Source organism: Neophocaena asiaeorientalis, unplaced genomic scaffold (genome assembly GCF_003031525.2).
Source record: "Neophocaena asiaeorientalis asiaeorientalis breed wild unplaced genomic scaffold, Neophocaena_asiaeorientalis_V1.1 scaffold115, whole genome shotgun sequence".
NCBI classification, from domain to species: domain Eukaryota; kingdom Metazoa; phylum Chordata; class Mammalia; order Artiodactyla; family Phocoenidae; genus Neophocaena; species Neophocaena asiaeorientalis.
Genome location: NW_020173132.1, coordinates 546050 through 573768, shown reverse-complemented (window position 1 = coordinate 573768; position 27719 = coordinate 546050). Strand labels below are relative to the sequence as shown.

At 40.0% G+C, this 27719-nt stretch overlaps 1 protein-coding gene across 1 annotated transcript in view; it reads right to left on the bottom strand.

Moving 5' to 3' along the window:
- Positions 1 to 19262: 19262 nt before the first annotated feature.
- DDX60 (DExD/H-box helicase 60) overlaps positions 19263 to 27719 on the bottom strand; it is an 82078-nt gene continuing 73621 nt past the window's right edge. The window contains exons 34-38 of the mRNA XM_024744114.1: positions 26780 to 26927; positions 25329 to 25471; positions 23036 to 23187; positions 21813 to 21875; positions 19263 to 19986 (exon numbers count right to left, since the gene is read on the bottom strand). Coding sequence (XP_024599882.1) covers positions 19887 to 19986; positions 21813 to 21875; positions 23036 to 23187; positions 25329 to 25471; positions 26780 to 26927 — 606 coding nt within the window. The 3' untranslated portion in view covers positions 19263 to 19886. The remainder of the gene's footprint in view (positions 19987 to 21812; positions 21876 to 23035; positions 23188 to 25328; positions 25472 to 26779; positions 26928 to 27719) is intronic.

Genomic DNA, 27719 nt, shown 5'->3' with positions numbered 1-27719 from the left:
ATAAATATAATGTGAGAAGAAGTAAAAGCGTTGACCACTCTGCCGCATTTCCAACCCTTCCTGTTTCTGGCTTTTTTCAGCAAATGCAATTGCCCATAAATATAATTTCACTTTGATGAATGTTCATTCGTTCATTCAGTAATCCACTCAATCATCTTTTACTGGGCATTTAATATAATATTAGATATTATTCTGGGCAATATTCTCAAGGCCGCTAGCGTCTAGAAGAACCCAGTCTAGAGAAAGCGAGAGACAAGTTCGCAGGCTAAGAAATGACGTGATGAGGGCTGCACTGCAGCTGGTAAACAAGTATTTAGAGCAGAACACCAGGGGGTAGGCTTCTCAGGGGAGAGGATGCTTCAGCTTGAGTTCGAAGGGGTTTGTCAGATAAAGACCAGGTAGGAGTATTCTGGAGAAACAGGGCGGCAGCAGTTCTGAGGAATGTAGCCCCACCCTGGACTCGCCCCAGGTGTGCTGCTCACAGAGCGTCAGGGTCTTCCCTGGTCCCCGGACAGAATACGTGTAAACATTATTCGATTAAGCCCACCGGCCAATTGTACCAAGAAACAGCTGTAAGCACATCCTCCTAGACAATCCTGCTTGTCTTAATGATGAGCACAAATGACATTTTTTTTCTCACATGCTTCCCCTGAAATACCCAACGGCACAGGATCTGGGGAAACCTCTAACTTTACCTTTTTTAGTAAAAATGCATATAAATGTTGCATTCTACCACATAATAGATCAGTATTTTTAACATAAAAGGAGTTTCTTTGAAAAGTCTTTTCCAGACATTCTCCCATAGCCCTCTGAATAACGTCATATTGTTGGAGTTATTATCTCTCATTTTAGAGGCGAGTCATCAGAGGATCGGAGAGGTTGTGTAAAAGCTTGCGAGTAAGCTGAAGCGGTGAGTCTGTCTGATGCCACGCCCCATCTTTCCCAGGAGGCTAACAGCGCTGCTGAGGTCACAGGCAGGTACACAGCTGCTCCAGGGAGCCGCACAGTCGGACTTGGAGAACAACTACAGACAAGAACTGACTTTGCCCTTGATTTCCAGTTTCACCGAAACGTTGCAAGCACACTTCGCTGTTCAGAGAACCCCAATTTAGCCGAGTCACAAATCACCCCCTACCCTAAAGTAAAAGGCAATTCTTAGCTATTAAACATAGAAATACAGTCAAGAAAACTATGCTGACAGTATTTTTAAATCCAAGTTTACAAACCACCATTTAAGGTAGATTTCTCACTTGTTAATGCCATTATTTCTCTATCAATGCTGCCAAGCTCCTCATTGATATAAACACACACACGCAGATACACACACATATACACACACGTACACACACACTCACACAAACGCTTGTGTCCTTCGCATGTCTGTCAGTTACATTCAGCTATAAACTTAATGCAAAATTGTGCATCACGTTTTTTAAAATAATCAAGCTGGTACCAAGTCTTACTATGCTTAAAAAATATGAATTCAGGGACTTCCCTGGTGGCACAGTGGCTAGGAATCTGCCTGCCAGCGCAGGGGACACGGGTTCGAGCCCTGGTCGGGGAAGATCCCACATGCCGCGGAGCAACTAAGCCCGTGCGCCGCGGCTGCTGAGCCTGCGCTCTAGAGCCCGTGCTCCGCAACAAGAGAGGCCACTGCAGTGAGAAGCCTGTGCACCACGGTGGGGAGTGCCCCCGCTCGCCGCAACTAGAGAAAGCCCGCACTCAGCGGCGAGGACCCAACGCAGCCAAAAATAAATAAATAAAAATTTAAAAAAAAAAAAAAATATGAATTCAATCCAAAGGGGACATTTGGACTTAATTTATTTTCAAATAAGTGACTTAGTCTTGGGACTGAAAGCAGCGCCATTCTGCCACCCCGAGTCTAACTTTCAAGTTTATCTCAGCTATTAGCAGTCACTTCTTTCCTTAAACAATCCCCAAACACATGCGCTCACTTTTTTCACTGCCTCATCTGTAAACAAGGCACCAAACCCCCTCCTCCCTGTGATCTGTGGTTCCCTCCTCACACCCAACGGCCGGCAGCTGCTGCAGGATGGGGTCAGGTGTCCTGGGAGGCCCTGGGGAGACCTGGAACAGAGCGCACTGCTGCTCAGACCAAGGCCCTGGCAGTGCCCTCTCTACACCAGCCAAGTCTCCTGCCTTAGGTTTCGCTTCCTGGAGAGGCTGAGAGAAGAGGAAGAGCAAGCAGGCTATCACAACTTCTCTGCTTCATCCCATTTCCTCGGCCACACCCTCTGTGAAAGTGCATTTACAGGACACTGAAGGCAAAGGTCAAGTGTGTACACACACCTGCCTCGGGCCAGCTGCAGTCTGCACACGCCCCTACCAGCCTCTCCCAGGACTCTCCCAGCCACCCCGCACACTACACGTACCTTCCTCCACCTCCTCCTGCTGTCCACCTTGTAAAGTCTACAAGAATTACAGCAAGGACACCGGACATCTTGGGACAATTAATTGGAGCCTTGAGATCCACTGAGAATTCTTCTTCATCAACTCAAAAGTCCTGATCAGTGTGGACTAGAACTGAAAACATCGTATGTGCTCAAAAATAACCTGCCGGTCCGACGGAGCATAAAACCTCACAGTGGAGAGTTTCTGTTCGGTAACAAAATGCAGAGAACAAGGCCAACGAACCTCCCTCAAGGTTTTAATGGAACAGAGAAATACTACACCACTGACCTAAGCATATTTCTTCATATTTTTCATGCTACAGGTATCAAGGAGGTCAGGGAATTTTTGAACAATGAGGATATTAATTAAAAACCTTTCTCTTACTCTATATAAAATAGATAACTAATATGGACCTGCTGTACAGCACAGGGAACTCTACTCAATACTCTGTAATGACCGATACGGGAAAAGAATCTAAAAAAGAGTGGATATATGTATATGTATAACTCATTCACTTTGCTGTACACCTGACACTAACACGACATTGTAAATCAACTATATTCCAATAAAAATTTTTAAAAAAACCTTTCTCTGATTGCTATGACTCCTAATATAGAATACATTCTGCTCAAGTAAATAAGGAACATGTTTGAAATATCGTAAATAACAAAGTAAGTCTACAAAATTCATAGTGTCTTAGACACTATGTTCCCTAACCACATAATCAATAATGGAAGATAAATAAGAAAAATAAAACAAAATGTCTTACATGTGCAAATTAATAAGAGCACTTCTAATTAATTTTGCAGGGCAAAAAGAATTAATGGGAAAATTTTTAAATACTTGAATTTAAATAACACCAAAAATATTCATAAAAATGTACTGAATGCCTCTAAAATTGTGAATAGACAGAAATTTATATCATTAAGTGCTTATATTAGAAAAGAAGTTAGAATAAAAGTTAGTGAGCTAAGCATGAAACTTAGCTAAAGAAGTTAAAAGGAGAACATTTTTAAAGAAAGTGATAGGGCTTCCCTGGTGGCACGGTGGTTGAGAGTCCGCCTGCCGATGCAGGGGACACGGGTTCGTGCCCCGGTCTGGGAGGATCCCACATGCCGCGGAGCGGCTGGGCCCGTGAGCCATGGCCGCTGGGCCTGCGCGTCCGGAGCCTGTGCTCCGCAATGGGAGAGGCCACAACAGTGAGAGGCCCGCGTACCGCAAAAAAAAAAAAAAAAAAGAAAGCGACAGGAAGAAATTATCAAGATTAACATTTTAGTGACATGTAAAAAAGAAGGATTGATAAAGCCAAAACTAATTATTTGAAAATAATAAAATCAACACAGTTTGTCATCATTTCTCAGGAAAAAAAAAGAGATAACAAAAATAAATAATTTTAGGAATAAAAGGGGGATCAGAACTACAAAAATGGCAGCAATTTTACAGATTAGAAAAAGTACTATCAACAGGTATATCATAAGAAATTTGAATATTTAGATAAAGTGGAAATTTTCGTATGATATGCCAAGCTAAATAAGAAATAGAAAACTTTAGGGTAATTTTACAGATTAGAAAAAGTACTATCAACAGGTATATCATAAGAAATTTGAATATTTAGATAAAGTGGAAATTTTCGTATGATATGCCAAGCTAAATAAGAAATAGAAAACTTTAGGGTAATTTTACAGATTAGAAAAAGTACTATCAACAGGTATATCATAAGAAATTTGAATATTTAGATAAAGTGGAAATGTTCGTATGATATGCCAAGCTAAATAAGAAATAGAAAACATTAGGGCTTCCCTGGTGGTGCAGTGGTTAAGAATCCACCTGCCAATGCAGGGGACACGGGTTTGAGCCCTGGTCCAGGAAGATCCCACACGCCATGGAGCAACAAAGCCCGTGAGCCACAACTACTGAGCCTGCACTCTAGAGCCTGTGCGCCACAACTACTGAGCCCGCGTGCCACAACTACTGAAGCCCGCGCACGTACAGCCCATGCTACACAACAAGAGAAGCCACTGCAATGAGAAGCCCACGTACTGCAATGAAGAGTAGCCCCGACTCGCCACAACTAGAGAAAGCCCACGCACAGCAACAAAGACCCAATGCAGCCAAAAATAAATAAAATAAATAAATTTATTAAGAAAACTTTAATAGACTGATAAACGAACATTTAAAATTTACCCCAATCCTCTTCTCCAATTAAAAAAATAAAAAGCATCATTCAAGGAACATATTATTCCAATCCCATCAAACAGTTCATAAATAGAAGATAAATAAAAAAGAAAGAATGCTCCCCAATTTATTTTGAGTCTAAAATAAACTTTTCAACCAAAAAAAAAAAATCAAACATAGGAAAGGAAATTTTCAGGTCTGTGTCATTAATTTATATAGAAATAAAAATCCTAAACAAAATATCTCAAAGAAAAATCCTAAACAAAATCCTAAATAAAATAATAGCAAACCTTATCCAGCAAGGTATAAAGAAATAAAACATAGTTTATAAAACCCTTCCAAAATAAGTTCACGTCTTTTCTTGGCAATTTCCTAACTCTGTGAAGACCTCAAATGTCTCTAACTTGCTTCTTCAGCCCCGAAATTGGAATAATGTCTTTCTCTTTGCAGGAATTCAATAACAAAATAATACCCTGTATGTGAGTCAGTGTTTTGTAATCAAAGGAAAAGGAGATTTGGAGCCAGACAGATCTAGGTTCACACCACGGCTTGTGAGTTCTTCTGAGCCTCAGTTTTCTCATCTTAAAACAAAGCTGGTAAGAATAACTACTTTTCAGGGCTTCCCTGGTGGCGCAGTGGTTGAGAATCCGCCTGCCAATGCAGGGGTCACAGGTTCCATCCCTGCTCCGGGAAGATCCCACATGCCGCGGAGCAACTATGCCTGTGCACCACAACTACTGAGCCTGTGCTCTACAGTCCTCAAGCCACAACTACTGAGCCTGTGCGCCTAGAGCCCGTGCTCTGCAACAAGAGAAGCCACCACAATGAGAAGCCCACGCACCGCAACGAAGAGTAGCCCCCGCTCGCCGCAACTAGAGAAAGCCCGCGCACAGCAGCAAAGACCCAAAGCAGCCAAAAATAAATAAATAAATTAAAAAAAAAAAAAAAAAAGAATAACTACTTTTCAAAGTTGTTTATAGAATTAAAAAATAACTTATTAGAGACTAGAGTCCAGATCAGGAGAGCAGAGTTCGAAGACCCTGAGCCCCACTCCCCCAACGGGCACACCAAAACCACAAGTACCCGTAGAACAACTCTCTGAGGACAACCTGAAAACCAGCAGGACAGGTTTTCTATGACTAAGGATATGAAGAAGGGCCACACGGAGATGGGATGGAGGGGCAGAGATGCAGTCCAGTCAGAACCCACAGCCCCAAGTAAGTGACCCACAAGCAGGAGGGTATCACAACCGCAACGTTCCCCTGAGAAGCAACGGGTCTGACCAGCTCCAGGAGGACAAGCCCCCATCGCGTCTGGCTCGGAAAATCAGTGGGGCTTCTATCCGGGAAGGCTGGGGGGCTGTGGGGAACTGAGACTCCACTCTTGAAGTAGATTCACTGACTAATATTAGGGTGGATGCGAGGCAGGGAAGGACCCGGGGAAACTTTCTCCAAGGACATAAGTACTGGCTGGAGAGCTTTTTTTTACTCTCCTTCCAACCAGCAGGCCCGGTGCTGGTGGGGCCGTTTCTATCACTCTCAATCAACCTACCTAACACCATGCGCCCTGCCCTGGTGTTCCCCTGAGGACCCGCCCCACCCAACCCACCTCTCCAAAGCAGCTCCTACCCCACTCAACTGACAGGCAGCCCTGGCCAGCACCAATGCCCCCCAAAGCAGATCCCACCAGAGAGGGCTGGCCCCGCACACCAGCACACCCACAGCAGTCATGGTCGGGACAACCAGCCAGATGAGCTAGGGGCCAGCCCTGCCCACTGGTGCATCCACAACCACAATGGGAGGGCACACACAGCCCACAAAGAAGGTACCTCAGGAGCACCTGGCTTTGGGGACCGGGGGCATTGAGCCAAAGGACCCCATAGGACACCTATACAAGGCAACTCTCTCAGGGGTGAGAGATGTAGCTGATATGCCTAATCACGGAAATTAACACAGAGGTAACGCAAAAGGAGGAGACAAGGAATACCTTCCAAATGAGAGAACAAGACAAAACCCCAGGAAAATCACTAAAAGAAATGGTATAAGCAATTTACCAGATGAAGGGTTCAGAGTAATAGTCACAAAAAATGCTCACTGAACTTGGGAGAAAAATAAATAAAATCAGTAAGAAAGTAAACAGAGAGATAGAAAATATAAAAGAGAAAACAAGGAACTGAAGAATACAGTTACTGAAATGAAAAATACACTAGAAGGAATCAACGGCAGATCAGAGGATGCAGAAGAATATACCAGCAATCTGGAAGGTACGGTAGCAGACATCCAAGTCCAGGAAGCACAGAGTCCCAAACAAAAAGAACCCAAAGAGATCTACACCAAGACATACTGTAATTAAAATATCAAAAGTTAAAGCAAAGGAGAGAATATTAAAAGCAGAAAGAGAGAGACAACTTGTTACAAGGGACCCCCATAAGATTATCAACAGATTTTTCAGCTGATAAAAATCAGAAACAAAAGAGAAGTTAGCAATACCACAGAAATACAAAGGATCACAAGCGATTACTATGAACAATTACATGCCAATAAAATGGATAACCTAGAAGAAAAGAATAAATTCCTAGAAACATACAATCTCCCAAGACTGAATCAGGAAGAAGTAGAAAACATGAACAGACTGACTATCAGCTATGAAATTGAATTGGTAATAAAAATACTCCCAACAAACAAAAGTTCAGGGCCAGATAGCTTCACAGGTAAATGCTACCAAACACCCCAAAATGTATTGACACCTATCATTCTCAAACTTTTCCAAAACAACTGAAGAGGAAGGAACACCTGAACACATTCCACAAAGCCACCACCATCCAGTTACCAAAACCAGACAAAGAAACCACAAGAACATTTCAGACCAATACCCTTGATGAACAGAGATAAAAAATCCTCAACAAAATGCTGGCAAACTAAATACAATTCAATAAAAGGACTGCACACCAAGATCAAGTGGAATTTATCCCACGGATGCAAGGACGGTTCAATATCCACACATCAATCCATGTGATAAACCACATTAACAAAACAAGGATAAACCATATGATCATCTCAAGCGAAAGTAACTACATAATGCTCTGGCTGAACAAATCACACTGCCTATTTTCAAAGTGCGTTTTACTTTCAAATTAAAGGTAAAGAGTTCCTGGCTAGCTCAGTCTTCAGAATAGCACCAATATGATGAAAGATGCCCATTTTTAGCCAAGCTGTCAGCTGCGGTCAATGCTTTATATTAGTGAATTGTAACAGCAGTTGTGAGAGCTTAAAGAATGCAAAGGATTAAATATCACTCTAGATTGGGTTGGGGGAGGTGGAGAAATCATACAAATGTTAAAAAATGTTTGAAGCTGCAATGATTAAATAAAGGAACACATCAATTTGGAGCCACCGGGGAAAAAATCATATGATCAGCTCAATAGATGCAGAAAAAGCATCTGGCAAAATTCAAAATCCATTGTGACATGAACTCCCACAAAGTGGGTAAAGAGGGGATATACCACAACATAATAGAGGCCATATATGACAAACCTACAGCTAACATCATAAGAGTGACAAGCTAAAAGCTTTTCCTCTAAGATCAGGAACAAGACAAAGAGGCTCACGCTTGTCACTTTTATTTAACACAGTCTAGGAGATAAAAGTCATTCAAATTGGAAAGTAACAAGTACAACTCACTAATTGCAGATGACATAATACTATATAGAAAACCCTAAAGACCCCACCAAAAACCATTACAACTAGTAAATGAATTCAGTAAAGCTGCAGGGTACAAAATTAATATACAGAACCAAACCAAAGTCATTAGAACTAGTAAATGAATTCCCTGAAGTTGCACGGTACAAAGTTAATATACAGAAATCTGGTGATTTTTCTATACCAATAATGAATTTTCAGAAAGCTAAATGAAGAAAACAATCCCATTTATAATTGCAAAAAGAATAAAATACCTAGGAGTAAACTGAACCAAGGGGGTGAATGACTTGTATCCTGAAAACTATGACACTAATGAAAGAAACTGAAGACTACACAAATAAATAGAAGGATATACCATGCTCAAAGATTGGAAGAATTAATATTGTTAAAATGTCCATGCTATTGAAAGTAATCTAGAGATTCAATCTACAAAACAAAACAAAAAAATGTCAAAGGCATTTTTCACAGAACTACAAAAGACAATTCTAAAATTTGTATGGAACCACAGAAGACCCCAAATAGCCAAAACAATCTAAATAAAGGAAAATTAAGCTTCGCTTGGTCATGCTCCCTGATTTCAAACTATACTACAAAGTTATAGTAACCAAAACTGTATGCTACAGGTGCAAAAGTATACCATAGATCAATGGCACAGAATGGAGAGCCCAGAAATAAACCCGTACTCATATGGTCAATCTTTGACAAACGAACCAAGAATATGCAATGGGGAAAAGTCGATCTCTTCAATAAATGGTGTTGGGAAAACTGGACAGCTACATGCAAAAGAATGAAAATGGACTACTTTCTCACACCAAATACAAAAATACATTCAAAATGGATTAAAGACTTAAATGTAAGACTTGAAACCAGAAAACTCCTAGAAGAAAATACAGGCAGTACACTCTCTGACATCAGTCTTAGCAATATTTTCTTTGGGTCTCTCTCCTCAGGCAAGGGAAACAAAAGCAAAAGTAAACAAATGGGACTTCATCAAACTACAGGCTTTTGCACAGTGAAGGAAACCATCAACAAGACAGAAAACCCAGCCTACTGAATAGGAGAAGATACAGGTAGACCCTGTTTTATTGCACTTTGATTTGTTGCACTTTGAAGATCTTGCATTTTTTACAAATTTGTGGCAACCAGCAAGTCTATAGCCATTTTTCCTACATTTGCTCATTTTATGACTCTGTGTCACATTTTCTTAATTCTCAAAATATTTTAACTCTTCTACCAGCAGAAAGAGTATGACTCACTGAAGGCTCAGATCATGGCTAGAATTTTTTTAGCAATAAAGTATTTTTAACTGAGGTATTTACATTGTTATTTTGGACATAATGTTATTTCAAACATAAGAGACTACAGCATAGTGTAAACATAACTTTTTACTCATTATGAAATCAAAAAAATATGTGACTTGCTTTACTTTGATATTCACTTTATTGCATTGGTCTGGAACTGAACCTTCAATAGCTCAGAGGTATGCCTGTATCTGCAAATGATATATCCCATAAGGGATACGTAAAATACGTACATCCCAAAATACATTAAAAAAAAACCTCACACAACACAAAATTAAAAGAACAAACAATCTGATTTAAAAAGCGGACAGAGGATCTGAATAGACATTTTTCCAAAGAAGACATACAGATGGCCAATAGACACATGAAAAGATGCTCAACATCACTAATCATCAGGGAACTGCAAATCAAAACCACAATGAGATATCACCTCACACCTGTCAGAATGGCTATCATAAAAAGGCAAGAAATAACTTGGCAAAGATGTGGAGAAGAGGGAGGCGTTACACACTGTCTGTGGGAAAGTAAATCAGTGCAGACACTATGGAAAACAGTATTGCAAGACGTACTTTTGTGTTTTCCCCTTCCTAATGGGTCCATAAAGGGAAAAGATCATCTGGTGGGATGCTACACAGAGAAGTGCTATTTGACGCGGGCTTTAAAGCATGGCTAAGATACAGATAAAGAGGAGGGAAACTCAGAGCTAAATAATTGGTCTTAAAAAGAGGAAAATACAAACCGTATACTGGAGGACCTTCTGTGAACTCGTTTAGTTCGGCCAGATCATGAAAGATATAACATGTTGACAAAGCGTAGACAATATGGCTCCAAAGACAGTTTGACGCCAGATTGTAGAGGAAGGAGATAAAAGCAGAGCTCTGATTAGCTCCACCTCAGACTGCCTTGTTCATGCCCACTGATGCCAGGTTGGGGGAGGCTGGATGCCCTGATGACACAGTGGGGAAGCACAGCGGCGATGAGGCCCCCCTCACGCTGCTTGGACGTATGGGAGGCATGAGGAAACCCAGAGAATCCACTGCCGTGTCATCCCTCACGTCTCAACGTCCCTATTCTTGTTTTTGAGATACGGCCAGGGCTTGTTGTTGCCAAGAAGAAAGACCTAGGAGACACGGGGCTGCTCTGTCTTGAATTTTTATTAAAAGAATGAAATGTTTGGACGTGCTGGGAAAAGTTAGATTTTGTATTTTTCACGTGAATCCATAACTGGGACAAGAGAAAGCTTCACTTCTTCAACTGACTGTTATGATTTCATAATTTCTGCCCTGTTCAGGAAGTCTCCTGGCAGGTGGGCAAGGCTTCCATAGCCCGAGAGTTTTCTGAAAGCCAGCTTTTGCTTCTCTCAATAGCCTTTCTTGATCCTGTTTTATGTCTTCCTATCGAATGAAGGCTCACTCTATCATCTTTATGGATCTCACACATGGTAAAAGTCCCTAGGAGGTTGAGTGCTTATTAGGAAAAGTGTTGTCTAATAAACAGTTGATGTAAAACCAAATTAGCTCTTGTTACTTACATGGGTATGCCAAGATGAACCCTACTCTAACTTCGTACTTGATAGATCGTGCTTGCACCACACGTCCCTGTGAGGCTGAGTTGATAACAAGCCTTTACCGTAGCTTAGAAACCTGGAAACCAAAGAATGCAGACCTGCCCTATTGATACAGCTCTACATAGCTGCTTCGTACCCTAGGAAGGAATGCACGCTCACTCCCTGGCCCTGGCTGGTTTTGTGCAAGTCGGATGTGCATTTAGTGAACACTGACGTTGAAATAAAAGTGAGTTTAACAAACGATATATTTAGCTGGCATCGTTCTGTATTTTGCTAGATTCCTATAATAAATACTTCATATGGTTTCTCCTCGTAGCTTCTGAGTCACAAGTTGCCACAGTCATCAAGTCTGGCTTCTCTCCTTAGTCTTCACCGCTTCCAATATTTTTCCATCAAAGAAACTGCCACACTACCTTTAGGGCTTGTTGTGGAATGAAACGGAGAATATAAAGCTTAAGGAAAATAGAAGACTTGTGGGAGCTGCAAGGTACACTGCAAGGGAATGTGTGTGTGTGTGTGTGTGTGTGTGTGTGTGTGTGTGTGTGAACCTGAGGACAGGTCAATAGCCTTCACCAATCTGAATAAGAGAAAGTGGACTGAAAAGAAAATGAAGAGTGTCAGGGACCTGTGAGACTACACAGAAAAGCTAACACTCACACCACTGGAGTCTCAGAAGGAGAGGGAAAAAGAGTGGGGCTGAAAAGATATTTAAAGAAATAATGGTGACATATGATCCAGCAATCCCACTCCTGGGCCTATATCCAGACAAAATTCTAATTCAAAAAGATACATACACCCTTATGTTTACAGCAGCACCATTCACAATAGCCAAGACATGGAAAAAACCTAAATGTCCATCAACAGATAAATGCATAAAGATGTGGTACATATATACAATGGAATATTACTCAGCCATAAAAAAGAATGAAATAACGCCATTTGCAGCAACAGGGGTGGACCTAGAGATTATCGTACTAAGTGAAATAAGTCAGAAAGAGAAAGACGAATGATATCACATATGTGGAATCTAAAATACAACACAAATGAACTTCTCTATGAAACAGAAACGGACTCACAGACATAGAGAACAGACTTGTGGTTGCCAAGGGGGAGAGGGGGGGGGAGGGATGGAGTGGGAGGGTGGGATTAGCAGATGCAAATTATTACACATAGGATGGATAAGCAACAAGGTCCTACTGTACAGCATAGGGAACGATATTCAACATCCTGTGATAAAGCATAATAGAAAAGAATATGAAAAAGAATGTATGTACATGTGTAACTGAATCACTTTGCTGTACAGCAGAAATTAACACCACATTGTAAATCAACTATACTTCAATTAAAAAATTTTTTAAAGAAATAATGGCTGAAAACTTCCCAAATTTAGGAAAAGACATGAACCTACAGAGTAAAAAAGCTAAATAAACCCCAAATAAAGACCATACAACGAAAACATCTTAACTAAACTTGTGAAGACAAAGAAAAAATCCTGAAAGCAGACAGAGAGAAACACCACATAACCCACAGCGCACACCAACTCAAGTGCCCGTGGATTTCTCATCTGAAGCCGTGCTGGCCACAAGTGGCCCACTGTTTTTCAAGAACTGAAAATTTTTAAAACCTGTCAAATAAATTTTATAACCAGTGAATTTTATAACCAGTGAAAATATTCTTTAGGATTGAAGAGGAAAACTGTCCATTCAAGGAAAATTACCAGAATTCATCACTAGCAAACCTACCCTCCAAGAATGGGTAAAGGAAGTTCTCTAACAGAAAGGAAAGGAAGCTTGAGCCTTCAGAAAAGAAAAATCAAAATGGGTAAAAGAGAGAAAAATATCATAGAATATTCTTCTCATGGGCTGCTTAACTCATATTTGATGGTTGAAGTAAAAATGTTAATGTCATCTGATGTGATGCTCAATGTACGTCGAAAGAATACTTATATACAATTATATTTTAAAAGCGGGAAGGGTAGAGGGACCTACGTAGCAGTAACGTGGTAAGGCCTCCGTACCAGCAGACTGTGACCAGTTACAGATGCACGTCGCCACCACTAAGAAAACTGTACAAAGTGACATACTCAAAAACACTGTAAATAAATCAACAGGCAATCCAAAAATTTTCAGGGAATTCACAGGAAGGTAAGAAAAGAGAAACAGAAGAACAAGAAACAGAGGAAGCATGAACATTAATAGCAGCTTTATTTCCAAGAGCCCAGAACTGGAACCAAGCCAGTGTCCTTGAACGGGTTGAATGGGGTTAACCAACGGTGGTACATCCAGACTGTGGAGCCGTACTCGGCAATAAGAAATAGCACAGTACGGATAACGTGGAGCAACTTGGATCCGTCTCAGGCGAATTACGCTGCATGAAAAAACGCCAGTCTCAAAGGTTCCATACTGTACGATTCTATTTATGTGGGGCTTGAAATGACAACAGGGCAGAAATAGAGAGTAATGAGTGGTTGGCAGAGGTTAGGGACGGGAAGGTGGGTAGCAGTGGGAGGGATGTGATGTCGGGTGGGAACGGGAGAGGGGGAGGGGGGTTACAGTGGGGAGCTGGCTGTAGTTATAAAGGGGCAGGAGGAGGGTTCTTTGTGGGGATGGACTGTTCTGTATCCTGCCTGTGGTAGTGGATGCACAAACCTACACATGCAGTAACACTGCACAGAACCAGACGCTCACACACAAATGCATGCACGTACAACTGATGAAATAAGTTATAATGGATTATATTTGTATCAATTTCCTGGTTCTGATACTGTACCAATCAGAACTGTACCTGGTTCTGATACTATACCGATGCAAGCATCTACCATTTAGGAAACTGGGTCAAGTCTATATGGGATCACCCTGTATTATTCTGTTTCATTATCATTTGTATTTGATACATAATTTACATATAACATTATATTAGCTTCAGGTACACAACATGATTCAATACTTGTATATATTGTGAAATGATCACCGCATTGTCTAGGTAACATCCATCACCAAACATCATTACACATTGTTTTGGTGACAGAAACTTCTCAGATTAACTCTCAGCGACTTTCAAATACAGTTGATCCTTGAACAACACAGGTTTGAACTGCACAGGTCCACTTACACTTAGATTTTTTTTCAATAAATACAGAGTCGGCCCTCTGAATTCTCATCGCTGTGTCCACAGGTTCAACCAGCCATGGATCGTGTGCCATGATTACTATCCACACGTGGCTGAATCTGCAGACGCAGAGTCTGTGGATACAAAGGACCCACTATGGGACTTGAGCATCGAGGATTTCGGTATCTGCAGAGGATCCTGGAACCAGTCCTCCACAGATGCCATGGGACAACTGTAGACAACACAGTATTATTACCTAGATTCACCATGCCATCCATTACACCACACGACTGATTTTATAACTGCAAGTTTGTTCCTTGGACCCCCTTCATCTGTTTTGCTCACTCACCTCCCACCTCTGACAACTACCAATCTCTTCTCTACATCTATGAGTTCAGTTTTTTTGTTTTATTAGATTCCACATAAGAGATCATACAGTCTTCGTCTTTCTCTGTCTGATTTAGGTCACTTAGCATAATGCCCTCAAGGTCCATCTATGTTGTCATAAATGGCAAGGTTTCACTTTTTTTTTTGGCTGATTTTATATATATACATATTTATACATATATATAATGTATATATATATAATTTTTAATCTATTCGGCCATCAATGTACACTAGTTGTTTTTATGTCTTGGCTATCGTCCATAATGCTTCATTGGAGACGGGGGGTGCATACATCTTTGAGTTAGCGTTTTCATGTCTTTCAGATAAACACTCACAAGTGGGATTGCTGGATCATATGGTAGCTGTAATTTTAATTTTTTGAGGAATCTTCGTACTGCTTTCCACAGTGGCAGCACCAATTTCCAATCCCACTAACAACAGTGCACAAGGGTTCCCTTTTCTCCACATTCTTGCCAATACTTCTTATCTCTTGTCTTTTTGATGATGGCCATTCTGACAGGTGTGAGATGATATCTCAATGAGGTTTTGATTTAGATTTCCCTAATGATTAGGGATGTTAAGCATGCTTTCACGTGTTTTTTGGCTGTTTGCCTGTCTTCTTTGTGAAAATGTCTATTCAGACCTTCTGCCCGTTTTTCAATCAAGTACTTGGGGGTTTTTGTGTGAGTTCTTTACATATTTTTGATATTAACCTCTTATCAGATATATGATCTGCAAATACTTACTCCCATTCAGTAAGTTGCCTTTTAATTTTGTTGATGGCTGCCTTTGCTGTGCAGAAGCTTTTCAGTTTGACATAATCCCACTTGTTGATTTTCCTTTTGTTGCTTTTGCTTTTAATGTCAGATTCAACATATCATTAGCAAAACCTACGTCAAGGAGCTTACCCCAATGTTTTCCTCAAGGAGTTTTATGGTTTCAGGATTTATGTTCAACTCTTTAATCCACTTTCATTTTTATGTGCAGTGCAGGATAGTGGTCCAGTTTTCCAAGCACTGTTTATTGAAGAGACTGTCCTTCCATGTTGCATATTCTTACCTCCTCTGTTGTAAAGTAGTTGACCATACATGCATAGGTTTATTATTTCTTATAATACCATAAACATCTACAATTTTCCCAAAATAAAAATTTTTGATAAATGGCTCTTCCAGAAAACCCTTTATAGGCCCATTGCAAATGATTTTCCCTCTCTTGGGAAAAAGATGGGAATCAATTATGGTGGGAATGATGATTTTCCAGTAATCTCATCAAGGTCTTTATACATGTTTCTCAGAAAAATTTCACATCGATACAACAAATGGAACATAAAGCATTTTGTTTTCGGAGTTCCTATGTAAATTCATTCTTCATAAGTTGTTCCAAGTTACTCTTTAAGGTTGTTGCTAAAAATCAAAAAGGAAGCTGCCCATTAGACCCACCTGGAAGAGGTTAGGTGTAACTCCTTCTTGCAAGAGAATACCACGTTACAAGAAATAATTTTATTCTCCTCCTAAAAATTAGGAAGTCAGATTGGCTCAGTCATATGGTAAAAATCTTCTTGTCTCCATCAGACTTTCAAAACCACAAATAAAGGGTGGAAACCCATGTAACAATATATTAATACTGTGTACCATTGTTTTAGTTTTGTTTTGCTTTTTTATTGGACTATAATTGCTCTACAATGTTGTGTTACTTTCTGCTGTACAATGAAGTGAATCAGCTATATGTATACCTATATCCCCTCCCTCCTGGACTTCCCTCCCATCCTCACCTATCCCACCCATCTATGTCATCAGAGAAACGAGCTGAGCTCCCTGTGCTATACTGCAGGTTCCTACTGGCTACCTATTTTACACATGGTAGTGTATTTACGTCAAACCTAATCTCCCAATTCATCCCATCCTCCCCTTACCTCCGTGTCCATTCTCTACATATACGTCTCTATTCCTGCCCTACAAATAGGTTCATCTGTACCATTTTTCTAGGTTCCACATATATGCATTAATATACAATATTTGTTTTTCTCTTTCTGGCTTACTTCACTCTGCATGACAGACTGTAGGGTCCATCCACATCTCTACAAATAACCCTATTTCATTCCTTTTTATGGCTGAGTAATATTCCATTGTATATATGTACTACATCTTCTTTACCCATTCATCTATTGTTGGACATTTAGGTTGTTTCCATATGCTGGCTATTGTAAATAGTGCTGCAATGAACATTTTGGTACATGACTCTTTTCGAATTATGGTTTTCTCAGGGTATATGCCCAGTATGGGATTGCTGGGTCATATGGTGGTTCTATTTTTACTTTTTTAAGGAACCTCCACACTGTTCTCCATAGTGGCTGCATCAATTTACATTCCCACCAACAGTATAAAAGGGTTCCCTTTTCGCCAGACCTTCTGTAGCAGCATTTATTGTTTGTAGATTTTTTTGATGATGGCCATTCTGACGAATGTGAAGTGATACCTCCTTGTAGTTTTGATTTGCATTTGTCTAATTAGTGCTGTTGAGCATCTTTTCACGTGCCTCTTGGCCATCTGTATGTCTTCTCTGGAGAAATGTCTACTTAGGTCCCTTGGCTATTTTTTAATTGGGTTGTATTTTTGATACTGAGCTCCGTGAGATGTTTGTATATTTTGCAGATTAACCCTTTGTCCGATGCTTCATTTGCGAATATTTTCTCCCATTCTGAGGATAGTCTTTTTGTCTTGTTTATGGTTTCCTTTGCTGTGTGAAAGCTTTTCAGTTTAACTTGGTCCCATTTGTTTATTTTTGTTTTTATTTTCATTATTCTAGGAGGTGGGTCAAAAAAGATCTTGCTGTGGTTTATGTCAAAGTGTGTTTTCCTCTGAGAGTTTCAGAGTGTCCAGTCTTAGGTCTTTAATCCATTTTGAGTTTAGTTTGGTGTATGGTATTAGGTAGTGTTGTAATTTCATTCTTTTCCATGTAGCTGTCCAATTTTCCCAGCACCACTTATTGAAGAGGCTGTCTTTTCTCCATTGTATGTTTTTGCCTTTGTTGTCATAAATAAGGTGACCACAGGTGTGTGGGTTTATCTCTGGGCTCTCTACCTTGCACCACTGATCTATATTTGCTTTTGCATCGGTACCATACTGTCTTCATTACTGTAGCTTTGTAGTACAGTTTCAAGGTGGGGAGTCTGATTCCTCCAGCTCCATTTTTCTTTCTCAAGATTGCTTTGAGTATTCAGGGTCTTTCATGTTTCCATAAAAATTGTAAACTTTTTTGCTCTCATTCTGTGAAGAATGCCATTGGTAGTTTGACAGGGATTGCACTGAATCTGTAGATTTGCTTTGGGTAGTACAGTCATTTTCACAATATTGATTCTTCCAAACCAAGAACATGGTATATTTCTCCATCTGTTTATGTCATCTTTGATTTCTTTCATCAGTGTTTTATAGTTTCCTTAGGTAGGTTTATTCCTAGGTATTTTATTCTCTTTATTGTGGTGGTAAATGGGATTGTTTCCTTAATTTCTCATTCTGAATTTTCATTGTCAGTGTATAGGAATGCCGGAGATTTCTGTGCATTAATTTTGTATCCTACAAGCTTATCAAATTCATTGATTAGTTCTAGTAGTTTTCTGGTGGCATCTTTACGATTTTCTATGTACAGTATCATGTCACCTGCAAACAGTGGTAGTTTTACTTCTTCTTTCCCAATTTGTATTCCTTTTTCTTCTCTGATTGCCGTGGTTAGAACTTGCAAAACTATTGAATTAAGAGTGGCGAGAGTGGACATCCGTGTCTTGTTCCTGATCTTAGTGGAAATGCTTTCAGTTTTTCTCCATTGAGAATGATGTTTGCCGTGGGTTTGTCATATCTGGTCTTTATTATGTTGAGGTAGGTTCCCTCGATGCCCATTTTCTGGAGAGTTTTCATAATAAATGGGTGTTGTATTTTGTCAAAAGTTTTTTTTTGCATCTATTGAGATGATCATATGGTTTTTATTCCTTCATTTGTTTATATGGTGTATCACACTGATTGATGTGCATATATTGAAGAACCCTTGTATTCCTGGGATAAATCCCACTCAGTCATGGTGTGTGATCCTTTCACTGTGTTGTTGGATTCTGTTTGGTAGAGATTAAGGGGCAGTAAAAACACTGCTTTGGTTTCTAAATGTCTGGGTGTTCAGAAGTTGTTGTACTGCATGTTTTAAAACACTGAAAATTGGTTTCACCAAAGAAAGGAGGGACCCTTAACACGGCACATGCAAGGATGGGTCAGTTCCAGGCAAAAGAGTATTCTTCTATCTCCAGACAAAATGAACCACAGGGGTTTTCTAAGCCGATGTAACCTGTGTATAAATAATGCCATACGATGGATCATCTTTCAGTAAGACATCATGATAGTAGGAGACAGCAGACCTTGCGCTGAGGAAAAAATGCTCTGTTCACGTTTAGGGTCTAAAATAGGTCCTAGAATGATAATCTGAGGTCAGGCTGGGGCAGGAAAGTGACCATTGTCAGTGTATAGGTCACTGACAATGTTCTATAAAATGAACTATGTTCTATAAAATGCAAATGTGTATGCCAGAGAATGGAAAGACGTGTGAATTTAACACAAAGAGACCAATGGCAAATAGATTAAACCCATTTTATTTGTTTGTGGTTTTTCAGTTACTTATGTAGAATTAAAATCAAGCCAAATCATCAGGTATGTTTTATTTAAAGCACCATGGAATTTATACCAAACTCCCATCACGTTTTATAAAAAGTAGTTTAAGTTCACTAAAAGGTACTCTTCCAACAGCCATATCTAAGTCATGGAATCACATTTAAATTAAATAGAATATATTTCAATGTCAGGATACTGTAATCATTTATTCTAGCCTTAATAGACTTTTTACAAATTATAACATTGAGGAGAAAATTGTTGAGAATGTAATATTTGTTTAGGCCTCACAGCAAACATTGTTCTTCAATCTCATATAAAATCCTTGCATTTCTCAATCAATGTACAAACTAGCTGAGACATAACCATTGTTACTAAACGATACAAAGAAGCCAAGGTTCAGAGATACTAAGTGATTCATCCAAGGATGCTCACAGGAGAGCAGGGCAAGTTTGATCAGAACCCTGACTCCAAACTGCTTCCCTTTCTACCTCATCATATATGTATTCCCAACAAAAAGCATGAGAATCATAAAATATGACTTTTAAAATGCCCAAGGCAATCTTTTAATTAGTTTGGATAGACTTCATTTTCAAATGTTCTCAAATTTTTCTTTAAAGGTTTCACTCAGTTGTTCAAATGCTAAGACCACGTTGTCCTCTTCATTTTCACATAGTTCACGCAAAGAAACACTGTAAATGCAAATATAGATACACGTAAAACTCACCCATTCTACTGAGAGTCGGTATCATAGGAAGGGCTTTCCCCAGGGAGGTAGAACTAAGTAAATCCCACTAGATGATGAAATGAGGAAAAGAATCATAAGGAACATATTTATCTCAAAAACATCTTGTCAACGAATCAATCAATCAAGAAAATCACCATGCAGCTCCCCTCCCTGTATTTTACCAAGAGGATTTTTGTTGTTTTTTTTTTTTTTGCAGTACGCGGGCCTCTCACCGCTGTGGCCTCTCCCGTTGCGGAGCACAGGCTCCGGACGCGCAGGCTCAGCGGCCATGGCCCACGGGCCCAGCCGCTCCGCGGCATGTGGGATCCTCCCGGACCGGGGCACGAACCCGCGTCCCCTGCATCAGCAGGCGGACTCTCAACCACTGCGCCACCAGGGAAGCCCCCAAGAGGATTTTAATGGCCACCAAGTCCCATGTAACCAGATCCCTCCTCCCTTCAATAATAGCAACACAAATGCCCTTCTTTTTCCCCACATTTTTTTTTTACGGAGTCATTTTGTGGGGTTTTTTTTTTTTTTTTCAGTATATACTTAAACCCACAGGCAACTACCTCTACAAAAAGCAAAACAATCCTCCCTTTACCTAGATGTATGAGAAAATTAAGAAAACAGGGTGTGATAAACAAAACAATGGCCCACAAAGATATCCATGTCCTAATCCCTAGAAATTTATAAATCCTTAGGTTACATGGCAAAGGAGAATTAAGGCTGTAAATGGAATTGAAGTTGCTAATTGGCTGACCTTGAGGTGGGGAAATTAACCTGGATTATCTGGGCGGCCCACTGTTGTCACAAAGGTCATTCTAAGTGGAAGACAGGGGGCAGGAGAGAGTGAATGTCAGAGTGACCTGATATAAGAATCTGCCTCCCAATGCTGGCTTTGAAGACAGAAGGGGCCAAAATCAAAGCATCTAGAAGCTGGAAAGGACAATCAAATAGATTGTTCCAGAGGCTCCAGAAAGGAATGCAGCCGTGACAACACCTGGATTTCAGCCCAGTGAGACCCATTTTGGACCTCTGACCTCCAGAACTGTTAAGACACTAAAGATGTGTTGGTTTAAACACTATGTTTGTGGTCATTTGTTACAGCAGCAATAAGCAACTGATACACAGGTGACGAGAATGGAGAGAGGAAATCCAAGAATGGACAGTGCAGCTGGGCTCATCAAGGAATGGGAACAGTCAAGACCTGACCTTTCATCAGCCTTTTGTAATCTGTACCTGCCTTCCACTAGAGGTCCAGTTTTCCCCTGGTGTTTTCATTGACCTACCGCAAAGAACGACCAGCTCTGTACCCACAATACTGAATTTCCTCCTAGTTACAGACTCACAATTGTGACTCCTGGACATTTCTCCTGAACAATATTCAAGAGATACAATGTGACGCGTACCATCTAACTCACTGGTTTTTGTTCTCAGTCCCCAGATCTCATCCTCCCGCCTATGTTTTTACGTATCATTAACTAAAATGGAAACCTTGGTTGTGGAAACTGAGAACATGAGGGTCTAGGGATTCTTGAAGCTTTGGGATACTGCTGCCTGCTGGTCTAAAGTGCCTGGGCTGAGGCTCTGGTCTAGGTGGATTTTGGAACTAGTTCTATTATATAAACAATGCAACAGTTGAGGAGAAGGTCTGCAAAGTCTCTGGGGAGTTGAAATGCTTTGCACCTAAGAGGCTCAGGGGCACCTTTAAGTATGAGCTCAACAGTTTTCAAATTACCATTAAATTATCAGAAAATCTGAAATCACTATGTAAAATGTATAACATACCTGATAGATTGAATGGTGAGGGAAAAATCTTTCAACAACTGATAAGCAGCTCCTTCATTTATCCTAAACAAAACAACGTTTTGAAAATTAATGGTATAAAAACATTAAAGAATTCATTTCATATTGAAATGTTGGATTGGTCATTAATGGATTACTTTTGTCTGTCAAGATGTATTTACTAAAATCATTTCTACCAAAGACTCCCAGATGATTTAATCTGTGAGAATGACAATTATGAACCCCAGTCACAAGTTCACAACCAGAGATAATCAATGAACACGGGCGGCTGACCTTCTAGGAGAAACCCAAGTCACAAAGTCAAGATCAGGAGCGTGGATGGGACCAGAGAGTCAAAGAGAAGAACCAAGTGAATTACTCACGGGTATCACAACTACCTTATTTACAATAATGAGTCCTACTGTCAAAAATGATCGGTGTTTCTCAAGAGGGTCAGAAGTTTTAAATACTTGAATTCACTAAAGATTGTTCAAAATGTATTTAAAATGCACACTGAATTCCCGATGGTGTGGCAGAATTCTCCTCCCCCAACACACCCACACACACGTCCATGTGCTCAGTGACTGGGCCAATTTCTCCATTCCCAGTCAATCTCTGCACCCTGTTTTTGAAAATGGTTTCCCTGCCAAGGAGTTAAAACAACTGTCATAGTCTCAGTCCTCAGATGTGTGAATTATATTCTTTTCATATACTTCTGTCAGACGATGCAGAGCATGGCATTATTTGTTATTGTTATCCATTTTTAAATATATAATAATAAGTAGTACTAAATAAAAAACATCTGTGAACATGTGCAAATATTGGTAACTGTAGTGTAAATCTTTATGTCAAGTGAGTCAGCCTAAGTCTCAAGATTTTGCTGGTCAAACACAAACAACAATACCACCAAATGTATTTTCTCTTGCCCTTAGTCTGTAAGAAAAAATTTCAGTATGTTTCGCACGATTAACCTATACTTGAAATTATAAGAAGGTGTTTGCCTAATATTCATTACATTCATTTATTAGATGTAAAGATGCAGGTGAAGACGGATATAGAAATAGAACTAGAGGGAGAGGCAGAGGTGGAAATGACAGAGAGAGAGAGGTAGAGGTGAAAAGGATAGAGCGAGGTAGAGGTAGAGATGGGGATGGGGATGCTGGGGATGACGGGGATGCTGGGGATGGCTGGGGAGGGAGATGGAGACGGAGACAGATAAAACACACCTGTTGTCCTGGACCAATCCTGTCAAGGAACCGTGTTTATAGAAATCGAGTGCGTAAGCATTGAGCTGCATTCTTCTTCCTTGGTGATCAAATTCCTGTTGCCACAGCACAGGAGCCCGAGTGCTATCAATGCCGATGGTGCGCAGAGTGACCTGAAGACATAGAGCTCTCCTTAATTTACTATTTATGTGTAAAGAAAGTTTATGATTTCTTACATTGTGTTTCATAGTTCCTTCCTAGAATCAACATGTTGAAAGCACACTCTTCACAGTGAAGGAAGAGGGTGTCTCTCATCCACACTGAGGTAGTGCTGTCCCAAGTAGGACAGTAGGATGGCCTGGCTCCACCGATGAACATCACTGCCTCACAACGTACAATAAAAATTTTAACTACCCGGCCACTAGAATCTAGCAAGGCTCACTAGGAAAGAAAAGCTAACTTGAAATTTTATCAGTATCTTAATTGGTGCAGGAAATACCTTTGTACACAGTGTCAGGGAGCTGGTGCCTTGCATGTCTGGAAAGAAGGCTTAAACTGAGTAACTCTGACAATCTTTGGATCCCAATTACTGGAACAAAAGGGAAGGGGAGGAAGATGGAGGGGAAAGAAAAAGGAAAATAAGAAAAGGAAGAACGCACATCAGTAGTCTTTCATGTCTGCTGATTTTCTGAAAACTCTATGGGGTCAACAGGAACTCTAGGGCAGGGCCAGTCAGAGCACACACTGGTACAGCAACCTTCTAAAATGACTGGGGAGTAGCTCAGAAAGTTATTATTATTCAAAGTCCTTATAATATTCTTATTCCGTTATGATCCAGAAAATCGTTTTGACCTCGAAAATCTGGAAGATTTGCAATCAAGGGGAATTGGTGGATAAGTAAGGTAAAATGATGTGGGGGGATGCAGAATCTGAACACAAGAGGAAAAGAACTACATCAAAATTTAAATCATTAAAAATGTTATTCTTGACTGTTTTTAACTTGACAGTTATGGGTGTTAAAACACTTTAGTATTTATATTCCATTTTATACATTTAAAAGGATGATGCAATGGTTCTATTTTAACATATCAACATTTATCTGAAAATGCAATCCATATCATTAGAAACTATTTAAATATATGATAAAAATATATGCGTCCATTTAAAATGCACAAGGGTCTATACAGTTTTTCAAAATTCTTTGAAAACAGGGTGGAGGTTTCTCAAAAAACTAAAAATAGAGGTACCATATGATCCAGTGATCCCACTCCTGGGCATATATCCAGAAAAGACAAAAACCATGATTCGAAAAGATACATGCACCCCAGCGTTCACAGCAGCACTATTTACAATAGCGAAGGCATGGAAGCAATGTCCATCAACAGATGACTGGATAAAGCAAATGTGGTACATATATACAATGGAATACTGCTCAGCCATAAAAAAGAATAAAATAATGTAATTTGCAGCTACACAGACGGACCTAGAGATTATCATATTAAGCAAAGTCAGAAAGAGAAAGACAAATACCAGATGATATCACTTATATGTGGAATCTAAAATATGACACAAATGAACCTCTCTATGAAACAGAAACAGACACACAGTCATAGAGAGCAGACTTGTTGCCAAAGGGGAGGAGGGGGTAGAGGAGGGATGGTTTGGGAGTTTGGGATTAGCAGATGCAAACTATTATACAGAGAATGGATAAACAGCAAGGTCCTACTGTATGGCACCGGGAACTATATTCAGTATTCTGTGAGGAACCATAATAGAAAAGAATATGAAAAAGCATATGTGTGTGTGTGTGTGTGTGTGTGTGTGTGTGTGTGTGTATGTGTGTGTGTACCTGAATCACTGTGCTGTACACAAGAAATTAACACAACATTGTAAATCAACTACACTTAAATTTCCACAAGTTTATTCCAACATTCAAATGGGTTATCCAGCATATCTGAAATGTATCTAGTTCTCTATACTTCATTTTTGACATCACCGATCCAGAATATATGGGATTTACAGCGTCTACAGCAACACTGGGAAAGCCTGAAGATAGTTTTATGTGCTCTTTTCACAGCAAACCTCTGCGAATCTCCAGAAAAGTGGTGATCCTGGATTTCTGTGTAATGGAACAGGGTTCCTCAGGCCAGGGTGAGAAACTGGCCTCAAGAGCACCTTTTCCTGGATATTTCTGTTGATACACCTGAAATTCTTTTCAATTTGGGGAATCTGAAGTCCTTGCTAAGCTGCCCAGAAGTATAAATCCAATTCTTTCTTAATGACATTTTATTTATAAGCCTCGTTTTCCACTTACATGGTCTGAAGTTTCTAGATGAAGCAAACTGCCATCAGAGTTCCCAGAGAGACAGGCAAACGGAGAAATGGCTATTCTTCCTTCCTTGCAGCTCATCAAGTGAGACACAAGTTGTGAGTCTTCACACTCTTGACCTGAGAAATCTGGCCATAAGAGATTGGCACAAGTCAGCTTTGAAGATTAAGCCAGACGGCCAAGCCTTACACACCTGCTCTAGACCAGGAGGCAAAGGGGAGCCATTCAACTTTCAAGGACCAACACTGTAATGAAGACTGGATAAGACAGATCACATACAGTAAGCAGCACATCCTGGCATAGAATACCTTCAATAAATGTTAGTTATTAATACTATTATCCACGGTATAAAATTTTGTATTATAGTTTAGTGGCTTTGACCAACAGGTCATAAAAGACTAAATTTAAATTGTATCCTCTTTTAGCCCAGAATTGTTGTTTTTACCTTGGTCCTTTTTCCCACCGAACTCAGACTTGGCTGCAGAATCCTTCTAGACAGGCTGATTCTAGCAGCCACCATCAGCAGGTTTGGAAATGGCGTATGAGAAGAAGTATGTTTTCCATTCCTCCCTTTGTAAAGCACCGGAGGGCGCGTTCAGAGTCGGCTCTCGTTAGTGACTGAGGCCGAACCTTCCCGTTCCTTTTCTTCCTCCTCTGGATGCTCGCCACACCCTCTGCCACTGTCTACTTCCTGCTTTCACGCTGTCCAGGAAGCTACACGGTCCTCCTCCCTGACTTCTTCCAGCTGAGGATGTTACCAAACCAGGAAATGGCTACCCAGAGCTCACCCCTTTCCCTGTATCCCTGTCACCGTTTCCAGTTTAGTTTCTCCCAGAAGATTTCCATCCAATAGCTCATGAAAAGTAAGAGCAAAGATCAGGAGTGTTGACTACGTGCTACGTGCTGTTTGGAGATAAGTTACAGACATTGGCTTAACTATTTAAAGCTCACCCAAACTAGGTGGATAATGTTATCCTCCTTATTTATCTGTTGAGAAAAATCGAGGCAGGAATATGGAGTCCCCTGCTCAAAGTCCCACTGCTAACAAGTAGCAGAGCCAGAGCTTGGACTGAGGTCATAATGCAGAGAGTTTATGCTCATGACCACCATGCACAGCTCCTCTCAAGGAAAAAGTGACAGAATCGCTTCTTGTTTCTCCTCATCTCATAGGTGTCCTTACTCCATTTTCCAGGCTTGTCCCAAACCCAACCTTTAATCAAGATGGTTTATAAATGACTCTATTCAATGTCATTCTCCACTGTCCTTTACTTAATTCTAATAATCATACCGTCTTCCTTGAGAGAGCAGAAAGGATCCCCTTATTCTAAGGCAGACTGATCTTTCCAGGGCTCTACTCTTCTTATGGGATAAAATATTCTTCTGGCAAGATTATTTATTTTTTAAACTGTCCCACAATGGAGCTAAGATACACTTACCTATTTTTGACAATGGGAGCTGATGTTCTTGTTTCATATCAGCCAGTTTGGAAACAATCAGTAGGAAAGAGGCAAAGTCCTTTGTCACGTTTGTGTTATACTCATCTAGAGCGGCCTTGAAGTCCTCAGGGAGATCCTCCAGAAACACCTAAATCATCAAAGAGGTCATCAAAAAACAAACAAAAACAAAAAACTGGAGGCCAGATATTTTTCAGAGAGATCTACGTACCATCCTTGAAAACTGAAAGTTTAGAAGAACTGCAAAGAACAATGTAATATAATTCTATAGTTATCTATCTATTCAGTAATGTAACTGTTCCATCCTTTCATCTATGAAATTCAGGTGAAATTCATTTTTTATTCCTATTTGTGTTATAAAAACCAATACCTTTGCTCTTAAAAATTTGTTTTCATGCTATTTAATCAAAACTCTTTTAAATAGAAGTATGCCCTCAAATGACATTAGACTTGTGAATATTTCAAAGAGTCTAGTGACATGTTTGGAAAGCAAGCAACAATATAAAGTCCCCTTTGTGCCTGGAATAAACCTCACTCAATTGTGAGGGTCTTTAAAGCCCCACTGGATTCATTCTTCTAATATTTTGTTAATTATTCTTCTATCTATATTTTCATAAGAGATACATCTCTAATTTTTTATAATGTCCTTGTCAAGTTTTGATATTAAGTTTAAGTTTTGCTCCCTCTTTTTATATTCTCTAGAAGAGTTTGTGAAAATTTGCTGTTATTCTTTAAATGTTTAAAAAAGTTCACCACTGAAGCCATCTGAACCTGGGTTTTTTTAAATGGGAAATTAAAAAAAAATAATTGGTTACATTTCTTTAATGGCTATCAGATATGAAATTATTCATATAGTCCTTGGTTAGTTTTAGAAAGTTGCATTTCCTAGGAATTTGCCCATTTTGTCCAAATAGTCAAATGT